We start from the raw sequence: 22,670 nt of genomic DNA, 5'->3' as shown, positions 1-22,670 counted from the left end.
ACCTGCCTCATACAACCTCCGTTTAAAACCGTCAACATAGTCAGTTAGCTTTTTCGGAGGTTCAGCGGCAGCCCAATCATCGTGTAACGCAGCTAGCTGCCCACGCACAGAATGACCAAAGACAAGAGCATTTGGACTAAACCCAGTGCTCTCCTGAGTCACCTCTCTTGCGGCTAACAATAGCCACGGAAGTCCCTCTTCCCAATCACCAGCCAGTTCCACACAATATGCCCTAAGCAAAGATTTCAACGTCTGATGGAAGCGTTCCAACGCTCCGTGGCTCTGCGGGTGATAGGCGGACGCCTGGTTATGCGTTATCTTTAGCAGACGCAACACCCCCCCGAAAATACGTGACGTGAAGTTTGAGCCCCTATCGGTCTGAATGACCTTAGGTATGCCGAAGAAGGAGATAAACTGAGTCAACGCCTTTACAACGGGTTTCACCTTGATTGAGCGAAGGGGATAGGCAGCCGGATAACGAGTCGTCTGGCACATGATGGTCAAAAGATAGGCATTACCAGACTTAGACTTGGGGAGGGGACCAACACAATCAATAATAAGGTGATCGAAAGGGTTACTTGCTACTGTAATGGGCGACAAGGGCACAGGCTTAATAGCCTGGTTTGGTTTTCCCGTCAGCTGACAAGTATGGCACGTACGAATGAACTTGGACACATCGCGCTTTATGCGTGGCCAGTAGAAGTACTGCATCAGATAATCATAGGTTTTCTTAACGCCAAGGTGCCCCATGTTATCATGCGCAGTTTTTAAAACAAGCGGCCGGACACTTTCCGGAATCACAATCTGCATCATTGGCTTCCCCACATAGCGACCAAAGTGTGGAATCCACTTTCTAACGAGCACCTCACCATTCAGAAAATAGCCACTTTCTATTTTGTCTTTTTCAGGACTGACCCGACCAAACAAGGGTTGCAGGGAGGAGTCCTGTCTCTGTTCTTTTGCAAGCTCCTCCCGCGACAACGATGAGGGAAGCTGTTCCCAAGGGAGAGCAGACTCCAGGGTGCCAACTGCCTCCCCATCAGCATCCAACTCCTTTGCAGCGCGGTGAGCACTGCGCGTAACTACGCACGCAGAGAGGACATCAGGAGGGCCCTGCGCAACGTCATGACGCTCCGTCGAGCGAGAGACCAGCGGCTGCACTGGGCTCTTCCACACATCGCCACCCGCTAGGTTGTTTCCTAGTATCACATCGACACCGTCCACCGGGAGAGAAGGACAAACACCTAAAATGACATTTCCCTGCGCAAGATCTGCTTGTAAATTGAGACTGTGTAGTGGGACGGAAAAGGTGCTCGGACCAAAGCCACGAATCAGAACATTTTCCCCCGTAGCAGAATTATCACCAAACGGAAGAACGGAGCGCAAAATAAATGACTCTGAAGACCCAGTGTCTCTTAGGATTTTAACTGCCACCGTGTCTGTGTTCTCTGCCAAAGAAACAAAACCATCCGAAATAAAAGGCAAATAATGGCTTTGTATCAGTGTGTCGTTATTTAATGACTGTGTGCATTGTTGTAACTCAGTTATCGCAGGCCTAGCTGCCAATGCTGTGGGTCGAGCAGGCGCCCCCCGGTGCTTAAGCTTGGAACGCAAAAGTGGGCAGTCCGATTTCCAATGGCCCTTACCCAAGCAATAATTACAAACCAAGCTCGAGTCATATCCACCAACGGGATATATCCCCTAACAGGAGGCGGGGACTCACTGAAGTGAGCAGGCCTATAATCACTCCTCTGATGCCAGTCAGGTTTCCCTCGATTGTACATACGGGATTTATGGGTCAATTCATAATCGTCCGCCAACACTGCGGCCTCAGAAACCGAGAGTAAATCATGTTCATTAATGTAGGTTGCTAGCTGAACAGGTAAAGTGGTTGTGAACTGCTCTAACACCATTAAATTAAACAATGCATCGTAATCATCCACATCAGTAGCAGAACACCACCGCTGACACTGCAATTTCAATTCCTGCGCAAACTCAACATACGTTTGTTCAGAACGTCTTCTAAAATTCCTGAAGCGCTGTCTGTAAGCCTCGGGGACAAGTGAATACGCTTTCAGAACTGCAGTTTTAACTTTATGATAGTCACGGCTATCTTCAACGGAAAGTGCAGAATATACCCGTTGCGCCTTCCCCCTAAAAACACATTGCAACTTAAGGGTGCGATCAGCATCTGGCCAACCCTGGGCATCAGCCACTCTCTCAAACAAACTGAAAAAAGAATCCAAGTCCCACTCATTGAACTGCGGCACTAGCTTCAAGTTAGATGTTATGTTAGACTTACGAACTGGCGGAGAATCACCACCCGTATCAGGTGGCAATTTCCCCTCCACCATCAACTCCAAACGCTTGGCCTGAAATTCAAGTGTCGCTAGTGTGGTTTCTCTGTCGACCTTTTTACTCTCTAATTGCAGACGGAGCAATTCACGCTGCTGGTCATAAGTAAAAGAACTGCCGCCAGGTAGAGGTGAAAGCGGCACTTTATCAGCAGGGAGTACACCTTGCTCAATGAGGCTCAACTTAACAGAACCTTTCAAAGTATCTTTGTGTCTCTTAACCGAAGCAGGGAGTTCTATCCCATAGCGAATCGCCAACTGAACTAACTGGTCCTTGGTGAGGCTATCAAAAAGAACCACCGAGGGACATGCGTAAAATGTATCTAAGTCGGCCATAGTGCTTCAAAGACGAACAAACAAAAGCAATTATTCAAGTCGCCAGTATAAACAACAAAGTATCAAGGTCCTATGTGCACAAACAAGACATACAACAATCAAACTACGTAGCCACCAGTCCTAATGACCAAACAAAGGAAGTCCCACTAAATAATATAATTCTAAATAATTCGTAGACCTGTGTTCACACGGGTACCGCAGTGGGTACTTACGCACAAAAAGCCCAGAGGCACGGAAAACTCCAAATAGGAATAGGCCGAAACCTTGGAAGTGCCCCCGAGACAACTGCTCAAACCACGTACCCCGTGACTGCGCCGACGGAAAATACAAACATTCGCGGGGAAAACAAAACAAATCGCAAAATCAAACGACTGAGTCCTATCAGGGAAACCTTTGTTCAGTCAAAAGAGAAATGCAAAATGTTACAGGCTACTTGCGTCCTTAGTTGTCTTTGCAAAACGCACAGCGCGACAGGCTGACACACGATATATATTAGTTGGCACGCTATGACGAATACCTTTAAACCATATAATTAAATTTTCCACATTCAACCAAAGCCAACAAAAAAGGTACACTAACTATCATTAACACACTGTCAGCAATTACTGGCAGATGCATAGAACACAACAATGAAATGGTTTGCGGACCCCATAACCAAGTTTTGGTTTACAATGACCACAGCGTGAATAAGGTGAATAGAGATGATTATATAGAGAAGTTGAAAACAATGGCAAAACAATACGCATATCAATGCAACACTAATACATATGTCTGCTTACAGTCTTGTATGATCTCTCTGTAAATTAGGCCTATGTTCAATTCAGTTCCTTCCTCCAGATTCTGTGGATTTCTGACTGCACAAAAACATTTACTGACATAACCTAGACATGGGCATCAACACAAGGCACGTGCTGCTTTGTTAAATTCCGAAATGTCATGGGTCCGCACCGCAGGTGCTCGGGCCCGCCATCGCCGCTTGCGGCTATATTTGTTATTGTTTTGCGCTAGCCTCTTTAGCAAACCATCTGGAAAACAGATTATTACATTGTATTGCACGCACAGCAAGACCGTTAAATGTATGAATTGGTGACCGGATTGAAGCAGCAATGTAATCTAGTGTGTTTAAGCATTCCATTGTCATTAAAACGACCAACAAGGTACAAATACAAAGAAAACACATGTCATCTCATCTCGACTATGGGCGCAGCCATGTTTGTTGACAGGTCGTAAGCCCAACTCGGGGTACTCGCAAGTACTCCGAGGTAAAGGGGGCGTTCCTCCGTAAAATGCCGCAAGAAAGCTGGGTAATTTACACTTTACAACTCGGGCGGGTGACTTACGATACAAATGGATCGCAGGGTTAGTCTTGGACAGAAAGCTTCTTCCATATCAGTCATGCACACACTGGAATATAGCCTCTGAATTTAAAATAAAGACGAATGTTTTCTGTAGTCATTTTCACCTAAAACTTTATTTGTGTTTTTATTTATTAACTCTGAAAAGTGTTAAATAAAACCCTAACCCTAACTGGTAACACCATGAAAGAGTTCACACTAAAATTAACTCCAGGTGAGAGTTGTATTTTACTCCACATGAGAGTAGTATTTTAACACCTACAATAAGTGTTCAGTTTTAACTCCAAAAAAGAGTTTAAAATCAACTCCCGGAAAAGAGTTACTTTAACATCTCCCTGGAGTACATTCGATGGTCTCACATGTACATTAAATTAAATGTAGTTGATATAAACTCCCAGAGAGTTTATTCCAAAGACCAGAATTTGCTGTGTATAGGCTTATAATAACCAGGGTGCGAGTTAGGGGGGAGCAGGGGGAGCCATGGCTGTATTCAAATGCACATTTGGACTAATGAGGTCGGTGGGAGTCATAGCTATATCTATATAGCTATATCATTAATATACTGATTTAACTTCATTATTTCACAGATTTAAGTCATGTTGAGTGACGAGCACTTGATCAGCCTAACATATTTGTTTAAAAATACAAAGTCAACCGGAAGACGACGTCATGCTACATGTCCCGACAGTGACTTCTCGCAGCAAAACCCGTTTTTCTCCTAAACTAACTAACTTTGACATTGCATACAGTAGGATAAGTTACACTACCAATTCATCTATTCAGGGTGCTTGCTCAAGTCTTGAAAGTCTTAAAACGTATGTGTAGCGCCTCTCTAGCGTGTTGGCTATAGTGAGAGGTGGCTAACCTGAGTTCTTTAAACTCTATTCCAAACAATTAAACAAGCGGGGTTTCACTAATAACTAATCAGTATTAAACTTGCATGTGTGTCTGTAATTACTAACTTGTATGAAATACTATTTCCCTTTAAATCACTTTTTAAGCTTTAACATGTACACTTTAACATTAAATGAAATGTCTCTTAATTACTTTTATCCTTTTAGCACACTTACTTTTAAGCAATGAATACTCGTTTTCTTAATTAACTTAAAATATCAAAATAGTCAGTAAACACAACTGTTTATCAAAATATATGAAATGTTTACTTAGAAAAGTAGTCAACTTTAACCAAATACTCTTGGCAATATCACTTTTCAAAACACAAATGCATTCACATTCACATTCAAACATAAGGGCCCAAGAAAATAAAATAGCCGGCAAAACCCTAAACTATTTTCAAATACCCTTTGAATGTTCACTCGATGCAGGCCTGAATGCAGCTCGAGTGCGTTGTAGCCTTAAACAAAATGGCTGCTTCACCACGCAGGCGAAAACAAAATAGCTGCTAATGGTACCTTTTCTCAGTGTGTCTGTAGCTCACGCACGCAGGATCCAAGGCAAACCGCAGCAGGAGAAGTGACGAGAAGATTCAGGCTGAAGAGGAGACTTTTGAAGAGAAGATTCACCCAGCTGATGAATCCACCACTTGGAAACGCTATCCGGCTCCGTTGTTCGTCGTCGGTCACGCAGTTCCACACAGGCTTCACTAGTCAAGGTCGCTGGCCGCTAGCTTGTTAGCAAAGTCCATGCAAAAAGCACTAGCCACTTAGTCAGCAACTAAGATAAACTCCTTTCTGTCTTGTCGTGTTGAGTAGTCCACTCAAACAAACAGAACTATCACCATTCACGTTTCTAATAAGAGTTCTGGTCGAACACTCACTAAACTGGTGCATTAACTATCAGAAATGTCTATTTTCAGCAGGCAACTCGTTTTACTCATCTCACTCGTTCGCCGCTCTTCCTCAACTCCCCCATGCTTCATGCGTGGTCTTCAGGTTCTCTTCCTCCATCCACTTCCTTGTCCTTTGACCTCAACATACGATTGGCTCATTCACAAACTTTACAGAAATAAAGTAAATTCACAAAACCTTTGTGTAACTCTTTTTTCCTATTATTACAGGCATTTTTAACACATTTGCACATATATTATTACACAAGAAAAATATAACCTTTTAAATGCAATATTCAGTTAAACATGAACATTTCTCAATGCATTTCTCTTATTGAGCAAAACCAAAACTTCATTGCTGGTCAATGAATTTTAACATTTTAACCTATTTATTAAGCTATGAAAATTATTTATTCAAACCCGTATATCTTAACCATGAATGAATTTCAACAGGGTTACACCCTCCCCCTTTTAAATGTCTGTGTGTCCTCATCACACTACACTACAAACTATCAAAGGAGTCCTAAGGGCATAATAACTAGTGTTTTAGTGTTTACCTATTTTAATGACTATCCCTCTGTGTACAATAGTCAAAGGCTGGTCTCTGGATATACCAGGCTCATCATAGGTAAGTCTAATAGTCGGCTTGGCAGTTCTCTTAGGTCTAGGCTCAGATCTGGGCTGCAGTCTATCCTCCTGGACCTCAGATACTTCTTCTTCAGACTCCGATCCAGCTTCACTGGTCTCTTCCGGAGCTACTTCTTGATCACAATCCTCATCCTCGGGTTCCGGTTCAGAGTTGTGGTCAACCTGGTCTGGTTCTGAATCATTTTCATGAACAGGTTCAGCTTCAGGGTCATTGTCATGTTCTGTTTCAGGGTCATTATCAGTTTCAGAGTCATTATTTTCTGGTTCAGGGTCATCTTCTAAGTCAACTACTGGCCTGGCAGTATGTAGCACTCTTGGGACAGACTCTCTTCGAGTGACACGCTGAGTGACATAATACTCCATGTCAGAGGACGAATCAGAAAACTCCTGTAACTCTTGAGTCTCTGGTCTAGATTCTCTTTGACTTTTCTTTCGAGTGTTTGCTCTGGTCTTGGGTCTGGCAGGTTTATCAGTATCCTGGTCAGTAGATGGCATTCTCACAAGCTGTCCAATAGGAAGAAGGTGGTCCCTATGTATAGTCTTGGTTCCTAGCCGTCCATCCTCCCGTTTGATCTTGAACACAGGTAGGTTTGGCATCTTTCCAACGACAACATACGGATCAGGACTCCACTTACTTTCCAGCTTGTGCTTTCCTCTCAGGCCTAGATTCCGGAGCAGGACTCTGTCGCCGATATCTATGGACTGGAATGCAACTCGACGGTCATACAACCTCTTGTTTCTCTGGTGCCTTTTGTCTGCAGCATCAGAGGCTAACTTGTAGGCTTGTTTCAAGTCTTCCTTCAGCTTGGTGACATAGCGGGTGTGAGACACATCTTCTATGCCATCTGGGGACGTTCCAAAGCACAAGTCCACAGGAAGTCTCGCCTCTCTGCCAAACATCAGATGGTAGGGCGAGTACCCGGTGGCATCACACTTTGTACTGTTGTACGCGTGGACCAAGTAAGGCACATGCTGGCTCCACGTACGCTTCTTCTCTCGGCCTAACGTACCTAGCATGGAGAGCAGAGTTCTGTTGAACCTTTCTGGCTGCGGGTCTCCTTGCGGATGATACGGCGTTGTTCGCGACTTGCGTATCCCCATCAAGGTCAACAGCTCTCGGATCAAACGGCTCTCAAAATCTCTTCCTTGATCCGAATGGATCCTCAAAGGCAGTCCATAATGTATGAAATATTTCTCAATCAGGACCTTTGCCACAACATGAGCCTTCTGGCTTTTTGTTGGGAAAGCCTGAGCGTATCTCGTGAAATGATCCGTGACCACTAACACGTTGCTTATGCCTTTGGAGTCAGGCTCCATGGAAAGGAAGTCCATGCACACTAAATCCATAGGCCCATGGCTTATGATCTGGTGCAATGGAGCAGATCTCTGAACTGGAGTCTTGTGAGTGACACACTCCCCACAGTTCTTGATGTATTCTTCCACGTGCATTGACATCCTAGGCCAAAAGAATCTACTTCGGAGCAGGTCAACAGTTCGCTCTTGTCCAAGGTGCCCTAGGTCATCATGCATGGCCTGCATAACCATCTCCCGGAACTCCTTTGGCAAGATGAGTTGACTGACCACATCTCCGGACGGTCTCTTGCTGTAACGGTACAGCAATCCATCTTTCATGGACAGCTTCCCAGCTTCTCTCTTCAGTCTGGATATCTCAGGACTCATGTTCACATCCTCTGGCCAGCGCCCATGCTTGACAGCTTGGATGGCTGGTCCAATGGCTTCATCCTCTTCTTGAGCCTTCCTGAGACTCACTTTGGACATGAGTTCCAGTGACTTTAACTCCAGATGTGTCGGAAACGCATACAGGTCAGGAACACAGTGGGAAGACGCTCCAAGCTGAGCAACACAGACTGGTGTGCTGCATGCAGACTCTGGGACGCAGACTCTCTGGCAGATGGTCTTCACTCCAGACTGTGGAATAGTCACCCAGCCATTGTCGTCCTCTTCTGGTATGTTCCTTGACAACAGGTCGGCATCGATGTTCTGTCGGCCTGGACGATACTGGACATCAAACTCATACGTCGACAGGGCAGCAAGCCAGCGATGCCCCACCGCATTGAGCTTGGCTGTGGACAGCACGTACGTAAGCGGGTTATTATCAGTACGTACGGTGAATCTTGCCCCATACAGGTAATCGTGGAATTTGTCGACTATGGCCCACTTGAGTGACAAGAATTCCAGCTGATGTATGGGATAATTTCTCTCTGCAGAGCTGATCTTTCTGCTCGCGAAAGCAACTGGTCTCAAGCCTTCAGGGTGTTCTTGGTAAAGAACAGCACCAAGACCCTTCAAGCTTGCGTCCACATGCAGGATGTATGGCTTTTGTGGATTGGCAAATGCCAGGACAGGCGCATGTGTCAAACAGTGAATAATGTGATGAAACGCGTCTGTGCAGGATTTGTCCCATCTTTCTCCGAAAGGCTCGGATTCTTTCAAGTAGACTTTGTTCACATCTGGGACATACTTCTTTCTCTTCTGAGTTGGAGCATATCCCTTTGTGAGTTCAGTCAATGGTCTAACGATTGCAGAATAGTTCTGAATGAATCGACGGTAATAACCGCAAAATCCTAGGAAAGATTGTAATGTCTTCAGGTTCGTTGGCATTGGCCATGTAGTGACGGCCTCAATCTTGTTAGGATCTGGGGCGACACCATCTGCAGACACGATGTGCCCCAGGTACTTCACTCTCGGCAGACAGATCTGGCACTTGTCCACTGAGAGTTTCAGCCCAACTTCACCGAGACGATCTAGGACCTTGAGCAGTCTCTCTTCGTGTTCCTCAAGAGTTCTTCCAAACACTATCACATCATCAAGGTACACTAGCACTTGTAAGAGGTTCATGTCACCAACAGCCTTTTCCATTAACCTCTGAAAGGTTGCTGGTGCCCCAGTAATGCCTTGAGGCATTCGCTCAAACTGGAAAAATCCTAACGGGCAAATAAATGCCGTTTTCTCTTTGTCCTCTTCGGACATAGCTATCTGGTAATAGCCCGAACGCAAATCCAGTACAGAGAACCACTGACTCCCTGTCAAGGCGTTCAGTGCATCCTCAATGCATGGTGTTGTATACTGGTCTGGTATGGTTCGGCTATTCAACAGTCTGTAATCTATGCACATCCTAATAGCTCCAGTCTTCTTTCTGACTACAACTATCGGCGATGCATAAGGGCTTCGCGACTCTGTGATGATCCCTGCCTGCAGTAGTTCTTGTAAATGCTTTCTGACGTCTTCAATATCTGCAGGGGCCAGCCGGCGTGATCGTTGACGGAAAGGCCGGGAATCAGAAAGTCGGATTCTGTGTTCTACTCCTTTTGCTAATCCCACGTCCCACTCGTGCATTGAGAAGACATGAGATTTCTGAGCCAATTTCTTACATAATCTGTTCTTCCATTGTTCTGAAATAGGAGAGTCTCCAAAGTTGATCACGCTCTCATCAAAGTCGGAGGACGCAGTCTCCTTAGGAGGAATTGTCGCAACTGAATCAATGTGGTACACACATCCAATCACTGTTCCCACCGTTATGGAAGTTTCTCTTGAAGATTCATTCTTCAGTAGTATTCTCAAGCTGTTGACATCCAATGCCCCACTGGGCACAACCATGGGATGAAAAATCACATCAGCAGGTAAGGTGGCTGCTGGTGATGAGTCAATCATTAGGATTTCTTGACCAACAGGTTTCTTCAGCTCAACTTTGCACACAACCTGAGCATCACCATCTGGGGGTAAGACCAAAGGGCCTGGACCCATCCATCTAACATGGCCAGCCTCATCATCAGGGACTGGGACAGGAACACCCTTGAATGCAGGTTGATTCTCCTTGACACAAACACGAAGGCCTAGTGTTTGGGTGACATCGATGCCACTGTCTTTGCATTGATTCACCAAACGTCTAACATGGCTCGCATTGGTGCCCACAATGACAGATGTCTTATCTTCAGTCCTGGGGTTAGGACATATGAGAGCTAGGACAGTTACAGTCTGACTGGTTCCTAACACCTCAGCTGGATACTCTACATCAACTACCACATAGCCACGATAAGGGTAGCTAGATCCAGACTCACTTAAACCCCACAAGGACAAACCAGATACAGGCTGAATGGGGATATCAGACAAGTATTTCTGGTACCAGTGTTCAAAAATGATCGTCACCTGAGAACCACTATCTAATAAAGCAGTGCAAGGTTGTCCATTAACTTTCAGTGGCACCAGGCTAGGCGGCCCAACTAACCCATCAGGAATATGCTCACTCTCAAACATGTCAGCGTCACTTTTCTTAACCGAACAGTTAACTGTATCAGCAGTGGCATCACCTGATGGCTGGTTGTTCTTGGACAGCTTCAGAGCCTGGATAAGTCTCTTGATAACCTTAGCCTGGTTGTCTGTGTTTTGGCACTTCTTCGCAAAATGTCCACTCTCACCACATCGATAACAGAAGTATTCCTCCGATACTTTGAATGATCGTTGTGGGGAGCTGGCTGGTTTCGAGGTGTTCACAGCTGAAACAGCAGCTTGAGGTTCAGCTACTTTGTTTGTGACTTTCTGTTGCAAGCGCTTCATTTGTTTTTTCAAAGCTGCTATCTCGCTGTCCGAACTACACTCACTGTACATTGCATTAGGGGGAATGTTCTCACTGCTAGCTGTTGTGTCTTGTACTGGCTTAGACACGACAGCAGCAACCAAGGCCTTAAGCTCTCTGATCTCAGACTTCAAGTTCTGAATTTCAGTCTGTTTCACATCAGCATTTTGCCTTACATTTCCACTTTGCACAACAGGAACAAGCCTATTTCGTGAGGCCTCATATTCCTCTTCTGTGCGTATCTCCTTCAACAGCTGGAGAAAGGTCGGGGGCTTTGCTTTTCTCTCTCTCAGACTAAGGTTAACTAACATCAGATCAGAGGCTATCGCACCACGCAACAACTGTTCAAGTCTTGCTTTATCTGCACACCCAAAGGGAAGACCATCTCTCTGCACAACCCTATTCAACGACTGTTCTAGACGTCTAAGGAAGTCAGACAGCTTTTCACCTGACTGTTGCTGCAGTAAACTAAACGCGAAATACAACTCTTCTCCTGACTCTGCTGTCCCAAAAGCATGCTCAAGCGCCTCTAAGCAGTCTTCCGGGCTCACATCAGGATCACTAGCTCGTGCTGACTTTACAATGTCAAGTGCAGGACCTCTAAGACTTTCCATCAGTCTCCGCCTCTTCTCTTTGTGAGAGCAGTCACACTCTTCCACCATGAGCCGTGCTTGACCTAACCAGTGGTCGAACTGCTCTTCTCCAGCTGGGGTGGGCAACAACCCAGAAAAAGTCCGAAGGCGGCGATAGCTTCCATGCTCACTGGCGGACTTCGTCGTCTTGTTAAGCAGATCACTCACAACTCGCAGAATGGCCTCTGTTGACTTAGCAGCAGCAGCATCTTCCGGGAACAATGTGCGAAGGTCTTCAACGCGCTTACCTGGAGCTTGAGGCGATCCGGACGTCTGAAATTGTGTACTGGCTCGTGTAGCTTCATCTGCTATGATAACTGGCCACGGCCCTCCACCATTAATAGGAAACATTTCAAAGGGAACCATTTCACCTTTTACTACTTCCTTACATTCACACAAGACCAAGTATCGGTTATGTTTACTGTTGAAAGTCCGGCCTCTGACTCGCACACGTCCCAGACACTTCACTGTTTGCATTGTCTCTTCAATTGCACTGATGTCTAAATCTTCTTGAATGAGCACCATGACTGCATGAGCCTCATCTAATGCCTCGCCACGGCACCATCCCTTTAATTCTGAAACTAGCTCTGTTCTACGTTCCATATTAGCGAATCAGTTAACGCTAAACAAAAGCTTCAAAATACTGATTTTTAAATTGCAAGCTATACAAAAAACAACAAGAAACCCACACTAATCCACACTAGGATCCCAGCGGTGCCTCCATTTTATGTAGCGCCTCTCTAGCGTGTTGGCTATAGTGAGAGGTGGCTAACCTGAGTTCTTTAAACTCTATTCCAAACAATTAAACAAGCGGGGTTTCACTAATAACTAATCAGTATTAAACTTGCATGTGTGTCTGTAATTACTAACTTGTATGAAATACTATTTCCCTTTAAATCACTTTTTAAGCTTTAACATGTACACTTTAACATTAAATGAAATGTCTCTTAATTACTTTTATCCTTTTAGCACACTTACTTTTAAGCAATGAATACTCGTTTTCTTAATTAACTTAAAATATCAAAATAGTCAGTAAACACAACTGTTTATCAAAATATATGAAATGTTTACTTAGAAAAGTAGTCAACTTTAACCAAATACTCTTGGCAATATCACTTTTCAAAACACAAATGCATTCACATTCACATTCAAACATAAGGGCCCAAGAAAATAAAATAGCCGGCAAAACCCTAAACTATTTACAAATACCCTTTGAATGTTCACTCGATGCAGGCCTGAATGCAGCTCGAGTGCGTTGTAGCCTTAAACAAAATGGCTGCTTCACCACGCAGGCGAAAACAAAATAGCTGCTAATGGTACCTTTTCTCAGTGTGTCTGTAGCTCACGCACGCAGGATCCAAGGCAAACCGCAGCAGGAGAAGTGACGAGAAGATTCAGGCTGAAGAGGAGACTTTTGAAGAGAAGATTCACCCAGCTGATGAATCCACCACTTGGAAACGCTATCCGGCTCCGTTGTTCGTCGTCGGTCACGCAGTTCCACACAGGCTTCACTAGTCAAGGTCGCTGGCCGCTAGCTTGTTAGCAAAGTCCATGCAAAAAGCACTAGCCACTTAGTCAGCAACTAAGATAAACTCCTTTCTGTCTTGTCGTGTTGAGTAGTCCACTCAAACAAACAGAACTATCACCATTCACGTTTCTAATAAGAGTTCTGGTCGAACACTCACTAAACTGGTGCATTAACTATCAGAAATGTCTATTTTCAGCAGGCAACTCGTTTTACTCATCTCACTCGTTCGCCGCTCTTCCTCAACTCCCCCATGCTTCATGCGTGGTCTTCAGGTTCTCTTCCTCCATCCACTTCCTTGTCCTTTGACCTCAACATACGATTGGCTCATTCACAAACTTTACAGAAATAAAGTAAATTCACAAAACCTTTGTGTAACTCTTTTTTCCTATTATTACAGGCATTTTTAACACATTTGCACATATATTATTACACAAGAAAAATATAACCTTTTAAATGCAATATTCAGTTAAACATGAACATTTCTCAATGCATTTCTCTTATTGAGCAAAACCAAAACTTCATTGCTGGTCAATGAATTTTAACATTTTAACCTATTTATTAAGCTATGAAAATTATTTATTCAAACCCGTATATCTTAACCATGAATGAATTTCAACAGGGTTACATATGGAATTTTAAAGTGCCTTTTTCCAGACCTTGAAAAGTTTGGAAATTTGTAGTAAAGTCTTGGAAAAGTCTTGAAAAGTATAGCTCATGAAGAACTGATGCAAGCACTCAGACTGAACCTTTGCGATTTCATTTTTTTTTTTTTCATATGCAATCAAAATTCATAATTTCATGGCAGTGTTTTCTAAAACATTACAAGGATTTTTGCAATGTTTTCATTTTAAATCTCATCTAGGATGATCTCTAGATATCAATCTCTCAAGGATTTTGAGGAGGGTTTTAATCAACGGTTTTCAATCAAAATCCTTGATTTTGTGGTGATATTTTCTGAAAATTATTGTACGTACTCTAGTGTTCAAGATTCAAGATTGTCTTCATTAATTCAATTCAATTCAATTTTATTTTATTTGTACAGCGCGCATAACAAAAGCAATGTTTCAAGGCGCCTTCAGCAAAGAGCACCTAAGAGCACCAGGGGCAAGGAGTTGGTTAGTGATAGGAGGAAACCTTGGGCAGTTCCACAAGGGGCTGACCCAACTGCTTGGGGTCATGCAGTAAAAGTCAAATCAATAGCTAGGGTAGGCTACAAGATGTCCATAATTTCCACAAAGGCAATGTAATATGCAACATAATAGTCCAAAATACACAATGGTGATTAGTTCCAAAATATTAGACTATAACATTATGTAAGTGATAACAACCGACGAGGTGACCGGTTCGACGGAAATAATGGCGAGGTGGAGGTGCACGTCGACGGGTTCTTCCGCCGAGACATTATTTCCGTCACTTCGAAGGTCGTTATCCCTCTTATCTGTGTGTCTAGTTAGGTTATCATTTCTTATTCACTACTTTCTTTGAAATGCAGAAAATAACCCATTATAGCTACCGTTAAGGAGGAAGTAAACAGCCTGAATAGTTCCTTCCAGTTTCAACTGCTACTATCGTTGTTATGGATACCAGTCATAAGCGCCTTGGTATGATTAAAAATGTTTAGGAACCATGCAGGTTATACGGAATTAATGGCCACCCCTTCAGTGAGGTAGTGTTTAAGACATGGGTTGAGATGGGCCATAGCAATAGTCATTAATGGCAGTGCCAATTGAGGCGGGGGGATCGATCACTGGGTATCTGGTGGTAGGTCGATCCTGCCATGGGCATCTGAGAGGGCCTTTGGGAGGGAGACGGTCCTGCCATGGGGGTCTCGGTATGGTTGCAATCTGCAATACATCTCATTATACTACTATTAGAGAGTAAAATTCTTGCGTGTTGGTAGCCTGACTCAAAACTACAAACTGTCGAGGTCTTGAAGAAAAAATTATAAGTTTGGAAAAAGGTTGGAAAAAGTCTGGAATTTTTAGTTGACAAAAGAGCAAGCACCCTGTCTATTGTTTGCTCAGACGTTTGTCTCTTCAGCCACCTCGTGACATTGTCTATTTGCTGAACCGCACACTACAAAACTATTCTTTCGTGTGAGTGAGGATGCAATACATCACTCTCAATAAGATGACCTAAAAAGTTGGACAACATTGCGTTAGCTTGCCATAAACCGCTACAGTAGCCTATCCTTTCCAATTACATTATGGCAAGTTTGTTCAGAAACAGCTGGAGTGAACACCTAGCTCTCGCTAGCGGGCTAGGTACCTTCACTTTAGCAAACAAGGGAGACTGGGCGTTTCAGGTTTGAGTATAAATGTACTCTTTCTAATTCATCAACTTTTTGTCCTCTTAATAAAGGCGACGTCCCTTAGATCAAACTTTGCTTGTCGCTTGGCCATGATGCTGCTGAATGAAATCACCTGTCGTGCGCATAGACAGTAAAAGAAGGCTGCATGCTTCTACAGTAGGCCTATATGTCGCTGATTGCCATGACAATAGGAGGAGCATGCCCCTCGTCCACAGTATTTTAGCCTCGATGTGCGCAAAAGCTAAATGTTGAAAATGAAATAGTGGTGATATTTCCACATTCATTGAAAAATTACAGGGGAGGGCAGGGGGATGGCCGTTTCAGAGGGGGGATGATTTTGACCATATCAATTTCGACTACTGCTCTTACATTTTTGTTGATTCAAGAGGAACAGTGGGCCTACCACCGTAATGTGTAGCCTAGACTTATGTATTTCAGCACACATTTATAAACAAATTTAATTGATAGCCATCTAATAGTATTTGATTTATCTAAAATTATAACTTTAATTTTAGTCGGTGTGGTTATAGTCATGTTGTAATGTTTCTGTGGTTTGGAGTAACAGGGAGTTAGGGATAGCCAATATTTATATTTTGACATTCTTATTGTATTACTTGAAATTCACAGTAGCCTACTTTCTTTATTCACAGCAAAAACACCCACAAACAGACATGAAGATGCACATATATCTGCTCTGGAGTCTATTGATAACCTGACTTTCGCCAGATCCTGTAGTTCGCTGTCTGCTTCACACAAGGATCTGGGACTTCTCGATAGGAGATGTATTTCTGAAGGCGGGCCCTTGTAAAACATCCTCGCATGTGATTTGATAAACCACTTGCCTGTTATCTTGAATGACGTGCTAGGCTTCTTCAAGTTCTTGCCAAACCCGGTCGGAAGAAGAGTAAAAACATCCTTGCCACCAATAAATGTCTTCAAAACTATTCTCTGAAAGAATGAATACTCGATAGATTCGACAAAACGGTTGAAATAGCAGAATCAATGTCAGCACAAGACTCCTCGCTGCGTGCCGCCATTGTTATTTGAATCAAACACTCGCTTCGGCGCTCCTGATTGGCTGCTCATTTTTTGAGCACTGACACAGGGGTTTGGATTGCCCTCGCGTCCAGACCCTTGTGTGGAGCTCAGCCTCTGGTGGAGCATGGCGGAACTACAAGGGTCTGGCGAGAGTCAGGCTAGTCTATTGATGCTCAACGTAGCAATTATCATTCTCATATCATATGTGTACACCAGGGGTGTCAAACTCATTTTCACCGAGGGCCACATCAGCCCAATGGTTTCCCTCAAAGGGCCAGATGTAACTTCTAAGATTTGTAGCACCAGCCACCAAATCTTTAGCATCGGTAAAACTTCTAAAATCGAGAAGAGCGAAAGGTATCAGCATGACATGTTCTTTTTTATTATTGTTATGTTTTGTAAAAACAAAACACCACTGTCAGTTCCATACAGTTTGACTTTTCAATGAGGGTCACTGGTCAGTCAGGAAGAGATCATGCCATGGATTCTTTTTTTTTCATATTTCTGAGTTTTTAGATTCGAGTATATTCAACTTTACTGTCATTGCACGAGTGAAATACCAGTAACGAAATGCAGTTTTACATCTAGCACGTGATGCAAACGAGTAGGCTAACTGTCAAGTGCTTACATATGAAATGCGTCACTAGCCTACACCGTTCCATACACATACAGTAGAAGCGAACGGTCCCGGTGGACTTTTTCTTTGAAGTTTTAAAGTTGAAAGGTGTTGTGTGGATTCTATGTTGTTCGTTTTAAACTGAAATGAAAATGCAAAGCAACAGGGCGATTACTACAAACTTCTAGCATACCTCTGCTTGCCTGATATGAATGCACTTCTTCTCGGTCAGAATAGGCTTATTTTCGCTTTTGGCCAAACAATCACTTGCTCGATTAGCAAGGATTTGGAGCTGGATTTTTTGGATAATAGGACTACACACAATTATACATGCCTTTTAAACGTAGACGTAAACGTATCACGTAGTTTACAACTTACATCGATTCCCCTCTCAAAGAAGCACACGCACTTCAAACAATCAAGCGTTTGACAGGCAGGCTAAACCGAGCGCGTAATTTAGGCGCTCCGTTCGCTAAAATAGTTTAGAATACTGGTCTATTTTGTTTTCTCACGTACACGTTGCTATCACATCTGATGTAGCCAGTTGCGCTGATCATAGAGGAAGGTGGTTGATGTTGCCTCCCTGTCAGTCTCACATGCGTGCATTGTATTGCAGTGTATTGCCTATACGCAAAAACTGTCTCTGACCTAAGCTCTCGCGGGCCACCTATCAGACCCTTAAAGCTCTCGCGGGCCATATGAAATGACGTGGCGGGCCGCATCTGGCCCGCGGGCCTTGAGTTTGACACCTGTGGTGTACACGATCAATGGCAATCCTGGCAGTCCTAGTGCTGTGCAGGCCAAGGCAGTCAACAAAACTCACATTATTTTATTGTGGAACTGGCCGTTTGGAATTCCATTTAGTCTGAAAGGCTGCAAAGAACATTCCAATTGCATCATGGTGGCTAATCGGTCTCGATTTCCCGAGGCAGACTTTGTGGTCTTTCACAACTGGGAGCTGGCCCTTTCTCATACTGAACAGTTGCCTTTGAATCTCATACGTCCAGAGAAGCAGAGGTGGGTCTGGTTGACCGTGGAGAGCCCAATGTTCAATGGGAATGTGAAGCCCTTGAATGGATATTTTAACTTGACTATGACCTACCGCCGTGATTCAGACATTTACGTGCCTTATGGAATGCTGGTGCCAAAAAACAATGTGTCTGAAGAGCCTCTTGAGAATTTCATTCCAAAGAACAAGGATAAGTTGGTTTGTTGGATAGTCAGCAATCATAATCCAAAGTAGCCTATTTGCGAACGGCTGTATACGAAAAGCTGAAAACGGTGATACCAGTGGAAGTGTACGGGAGAGGGGGTAAAGGGCGTATACCTGAGAAGGATTTGTTATCCACAATCTCTAGCTGTTACTTCTACCTAGCCTTTGAAAATTCTGTCTAAAGATTACATAACAGAGAAGTTATGGTACAATGCCTACAGCGGTGGAGCTGTGCCTGTAGTTCTTGGTCCTAGTCGGGAGAATTATGAAGCAATGACAGACAAAGATTCTTTCATCCATGTAAATGACTTCAATACCGTAGAGGAGCTTTGAGTTTTCCTTAAGAATCTAGCTGCGGATAAGGAGCGCTATGCCTCATACTTCAACTATAGACGTAAATACGAAGTTCTGGGGGATACTTGGTGTAGTTGGTGTAGTAGTATGTGTAAACTCTGCCCCACATTTAGCAGCTTGTCACCATATAAGGTATATGAGCACTTGGATGCCTGGCAAAATGTATGAAAGGCAAAGCTCATTGTTAATTGTCACAGAGGAATTTTTACTGTTTTCTACTGTTACTCCTTGATAAAATCAGACACAAATTGCCACACAATTTCTGTCCAAACTGGACTATTGTAAATTAATTCGTTGTTTGATGGTCGGCCTTCTTGTGTAGTAGGTTACAAATTATTCAGAATGCTGCAGCACGCCAGGGCCCATATTCACAAACAATTATAAGGCTGAATTGAAGCAGCCAAAACTTAAAATTTGTAATTTATACACATATGTTTGTTACAGTGCCGTGCATGTAAATTAATAAAATAGCTAAGGTTATTTTTATGGGTAGTATTTCTAGGGTGTGGTATGGTCATTATGTAGGCTATGGGTAGTATTACTAAGTAACTTGATGTTCATTTGCTTTGGCTAAAATCAACTGAATTAATAAAAAGTTGAAACTCTTTTAACTTTGTCCTTTTGTGGCAGTGGTTATTTTGCCTGTAATTAATGATATTAATATTATAGCCTATGGTTTATTTTCAATTTTCAATTTCAATTTAATTTCACTTATAGAGCACCAAAACATTCCACATGTCTCATGGTGCTTTACAGAGTGTTAAACATTCAAAGAGAGTCCACAATGGCATTTAAGATTGGATGTGTTTGAATTACTGATACTGTCCTTATGCATTCCACAGTGGTGAACCGGTTAATTGGCATGCCAGCCTGATCTCAACGTTGGGCATGCAGTATGTCTGCATTTATTTCTGTTAAGGATTTGTATATAGCAGTAGGATTGGTTTGTATTGCTATATGCAAATCCTTAACAGAAATAAATGCAGACAAGTGTCTAGTCTTGGAAAAACCAGAGGAACTCCAAGGCACTCTCATGTAACAAAAGTTTAAAAGCCTTTATTGTAGCGGCTCGGTCACATTAAACCTTTTAAAAAACTCCAACGCGTTTCGGCCAAGTAGCCTTCATCAGGGAGTCATCAGTTTTTTTTTTTTGACTCCCTGATGAAGGCTACTTGGCCGAAACGCGTTGCGGCCGTCGGGTCCTTATTACCACTTCGAACGTGCATTATTTTCCTAGAAACGCACGGCGCGTCGTTGATTATCCCTTACGTAACAGCCAGTCCTACGGGCGGAGGGTGTGTCAAACTTATTCTGCCTTTTGTCTGGCTGGTGCATGAATAAGAATAGTATGCAGTAAAATCACCACAAGTAGGCTACATGTAGTCTGGATGATCCTGCATGGTCAAAGCAGTCCCTCAACGGAGTGGCTTCTTTTTTTCGCTGTTTCCTGGTACAGTTTTCCTCTGCGTTTGGACTGTTTTCTTCCTGAGCCAGGTCTGCTACAGGTCTGTTTTTCCACCTGGGGAGTTCCTCCATCGGGCACGCAAAGATTCCTGTGCTTCCTCGCCTGTTAGGCATTGTGACCTCCGGAGGCGGTGTGTATGTTTCTTTTTTATTTTTTTTAATTTTTTTATTTTTTATTGGAAAACAGAAATGAGTACAGACATGTAACAGGAAGACATAGCTACACGCCAGGGGTTTAGGCTACATAAAATCAAATGGTATAAATATTGCCCTTGTTGGGCTGACGTAGTCGGCTACTTGGTAACTTTAAAATTCAAGGCCTCTTACATGTATAGCCTACGCTACTCATCGTTTTTGTTGATTCAAGAGGAACAGTAGCCTACCACCGTAATGTGTAGCCTAGATTTATGTATTTCAGCACACATTTATAAACAAATTTAATTGATAGCCATCTAATAGTATTTGATTTATCTAAAATTATAACTTTAATTTTAGTCGGTGTGGTTATAGTCATGTTGTAATGTTTCTGTGGTTTGGAGTAACAGGGAGTTACATGACATTCTTATTGTATTACTTGAAATTCACAGTACTTTCTTTATTCACAGCAAAAACACCCACAAACAGACATGAAGTTGCACAGATATCTGCTCTGGAGTCTATTGATGCTCACCGTAGCAATTATCATTATCATATCATATGTGTACATGATCAATGGCAATCCTGGCAGTCCTAGTGCTGTGCAGGTGAAGGCAGTCAACAAAACTCACATTATTTTATTGTGGAACTGGCCGTTTGGAACTCCATTTAGTCTGGAACGCTGCCAAAAAGAGCATTCCAATTGTATCATGGTGGCTAATCGGTCTCGATTTCCCGAGGCAGACTTTGTGGTCTTTCACAACTGGGAGCTGGCCCTTTCTCATACTGAACAGTTGCCTTTGAATCTCATACGTCCAGAGAAGCAGAGGTGGGTCTGGTTGACCGCGGAGAGCCCACTGTTCAATGGGAATCTGAAGCCCTTGAATGGATACTTTAACATGACTATGACCTACCGCCGTGATTCAGACATTTACGTGCCTTATGGAATGCTGGTGCCAAAAAACAATGTGTCTGAAGAGCCTCTTGAGAATTTCATTCCAAAGAACAAGGATAAGTTGGTTTGTTGGATAGTCAGCAATCATAATCCAAAGTATTTGCGAACGGCTGTATACGAAAAGCTGAAAACGGTGATACCAGTGGAAGTGTACGGGAGAGGGGGTAAAGGGCGCATACCTGCAGAGGATTTGTTATCCACAATCTCTCGCTGTTACTTCTACCTAGCCTTTGAAAATTCTGTCTATAAAGATTACATAACAGAGAAGTTATGGTACAATTCCTACAGCGGTGGAGCTGTGCCTGTAGTTCTTGGTCCTAGTCGGGAGAATTATGAAGCAGTGACAGACAAAGATTCTTTCATCCATGTAAATGACTTCAATACCGTAGAGGAGCTTGGAGTTTTCCTTAAGAATCTAGCTGCGGATAAGGAGCGCTATGCCTCATACTTCAGCTATAGACGTAAATACGAAGTTCGGAGGTATGAGTGGTGTAGTTGGTGTAGTAGAATGTGTAAACTCTGCCCCACATTTAGCAGCTTGCCACCATATAAGGTATATGAGCACTTGGATGCTTCGCAGAATGTATGAAAGGCAAAGCTCATTGTTAATTGTCACAGAGGAATTTGTACTGTTTTCTACTGTTACTCCTTGATAAAATCAGACACAAATTGCCACACAATTTCTGTCCAAACTGGACTATTGTAATTCGTTGTTTGATGGTCGGCCTTCTTGTGTAGTAGGTTACAAATTATTCAGAATGCTGCAGCACGCCAGGGCCTCACAAACAATTATAAGGCTGAATTGAAGCAGCCAAAACTTAAAATTTGTAATTTATACACATATGTTTGTTACAGTGCCGTGCATGTAAATTAATAAAATAGCTAAGGTTATTTTTATGGGTAGTATTTCTAGGGTGTGGTATGGTCATTATGTATGGGTAGTATTACTAAGTATTACTAAGTAACTTGATGTGAGTAACATTTGCTTTGGCTAAAATCAACTGAATTAATAAAAAGTTGAAACTCTTTTAACTTTGTCTTTTTGTGCCAGTGGTTATTTTGCCTTTAATGAATGATATTAATATTATATGGTTTATTTTCAGTTTTCAATTTCAATTTAATTTCACTTATAGAGCGCCAAAACATTCCACATGTCTCATGGTGCTTTACAGAGTGTTAAACATTCAAAGAGAGTCCACAATGGCATTTAAGATTGGATGTGTTTGAATTACTGTCCTTATGCATTCCACAGTGGGGAACCGGTTCATTGGCATGCAGTATGTCTGCATTTATTTCTGTTAAGGATTGGCATATAGCAGTAGGATTGGTTTGTATTGCTATATGCAAATCC

The 22,670-nt window shown here is 43.0% G+C and overlaps 2 protein-coding genes across 2 annotated transcripts; both read left to right on the top strand.

Annotated features, from left to right (window-relative positions):
* The first annotated feature begins 18,096 nt into the window (after nt 1-18,096).
* Nucleotides 18,097-18,744, top strand: LOC134083396 (4-galactosyl-N-acetylglucosaminide 3-alpha-L-fucosyltransferase FUT5-like). Its single transcript, XM_062539724.1, is given in 3 exon segments — nt 18,097-18,432; nt 18,435-18,589; nt 18,591-18,744. Coding segments are annotated over 3 exon segments (645 nt in total).
* A 1,389-nt stretch (nt 18,745-20,133) lies between these two features.
* LOC134083395 (3-galactosyl-N-acetylglucosaminide 4-alpha-L-fucosyltransferase FUT3-like) lies at nt 20,134-21,908 on the top strand. Its single transcript, XM_062539723.1, has 2 exons — nt 20,134-20,360; nt 20,835-21,908. The coding sequence occupies exon 2, from the start codon at nt 20,856-20,858 to the stop codon at nt 21,906-21,908; it is 1,053 nt and encodes a 350-aa protein (XP_062395707.1). The 5' UTR covers nt 20,134-20,360; nt 20,835-20,855.
* Nucleotides 21,909-22,670: the final 762 nt, after the last annotated feature.

The sequence above is a fragment of the Sardina pilchardus genome, chromosome 6 (assembly GCF_963854185.1).
Source record: "Sardina pilchardus chromosome 6, fSarPil1.1, whole genome shotgun sequence".
Classification (NCBI taxonomy): domain Eukaryota; kingdom Metazoa; phylum Chordata; class Actinopteri; order Clupeiformes; family Clupeidae; genus Sardina; species Sardina pilchardus.
Note: the sequence above shows the minus strand (reverse complement) of the source record. Positions and strands in the feature narration are given on the sequence as shown.

Coding starts and splice junctions, on each gene's coding strand:
- LOC134083395 (XM_062539723.1), top strand. CDS start 20,856: ATGAAGTTGCACAGATATCTGCTCTGGAGTCTATTGATGCTCACCGTA.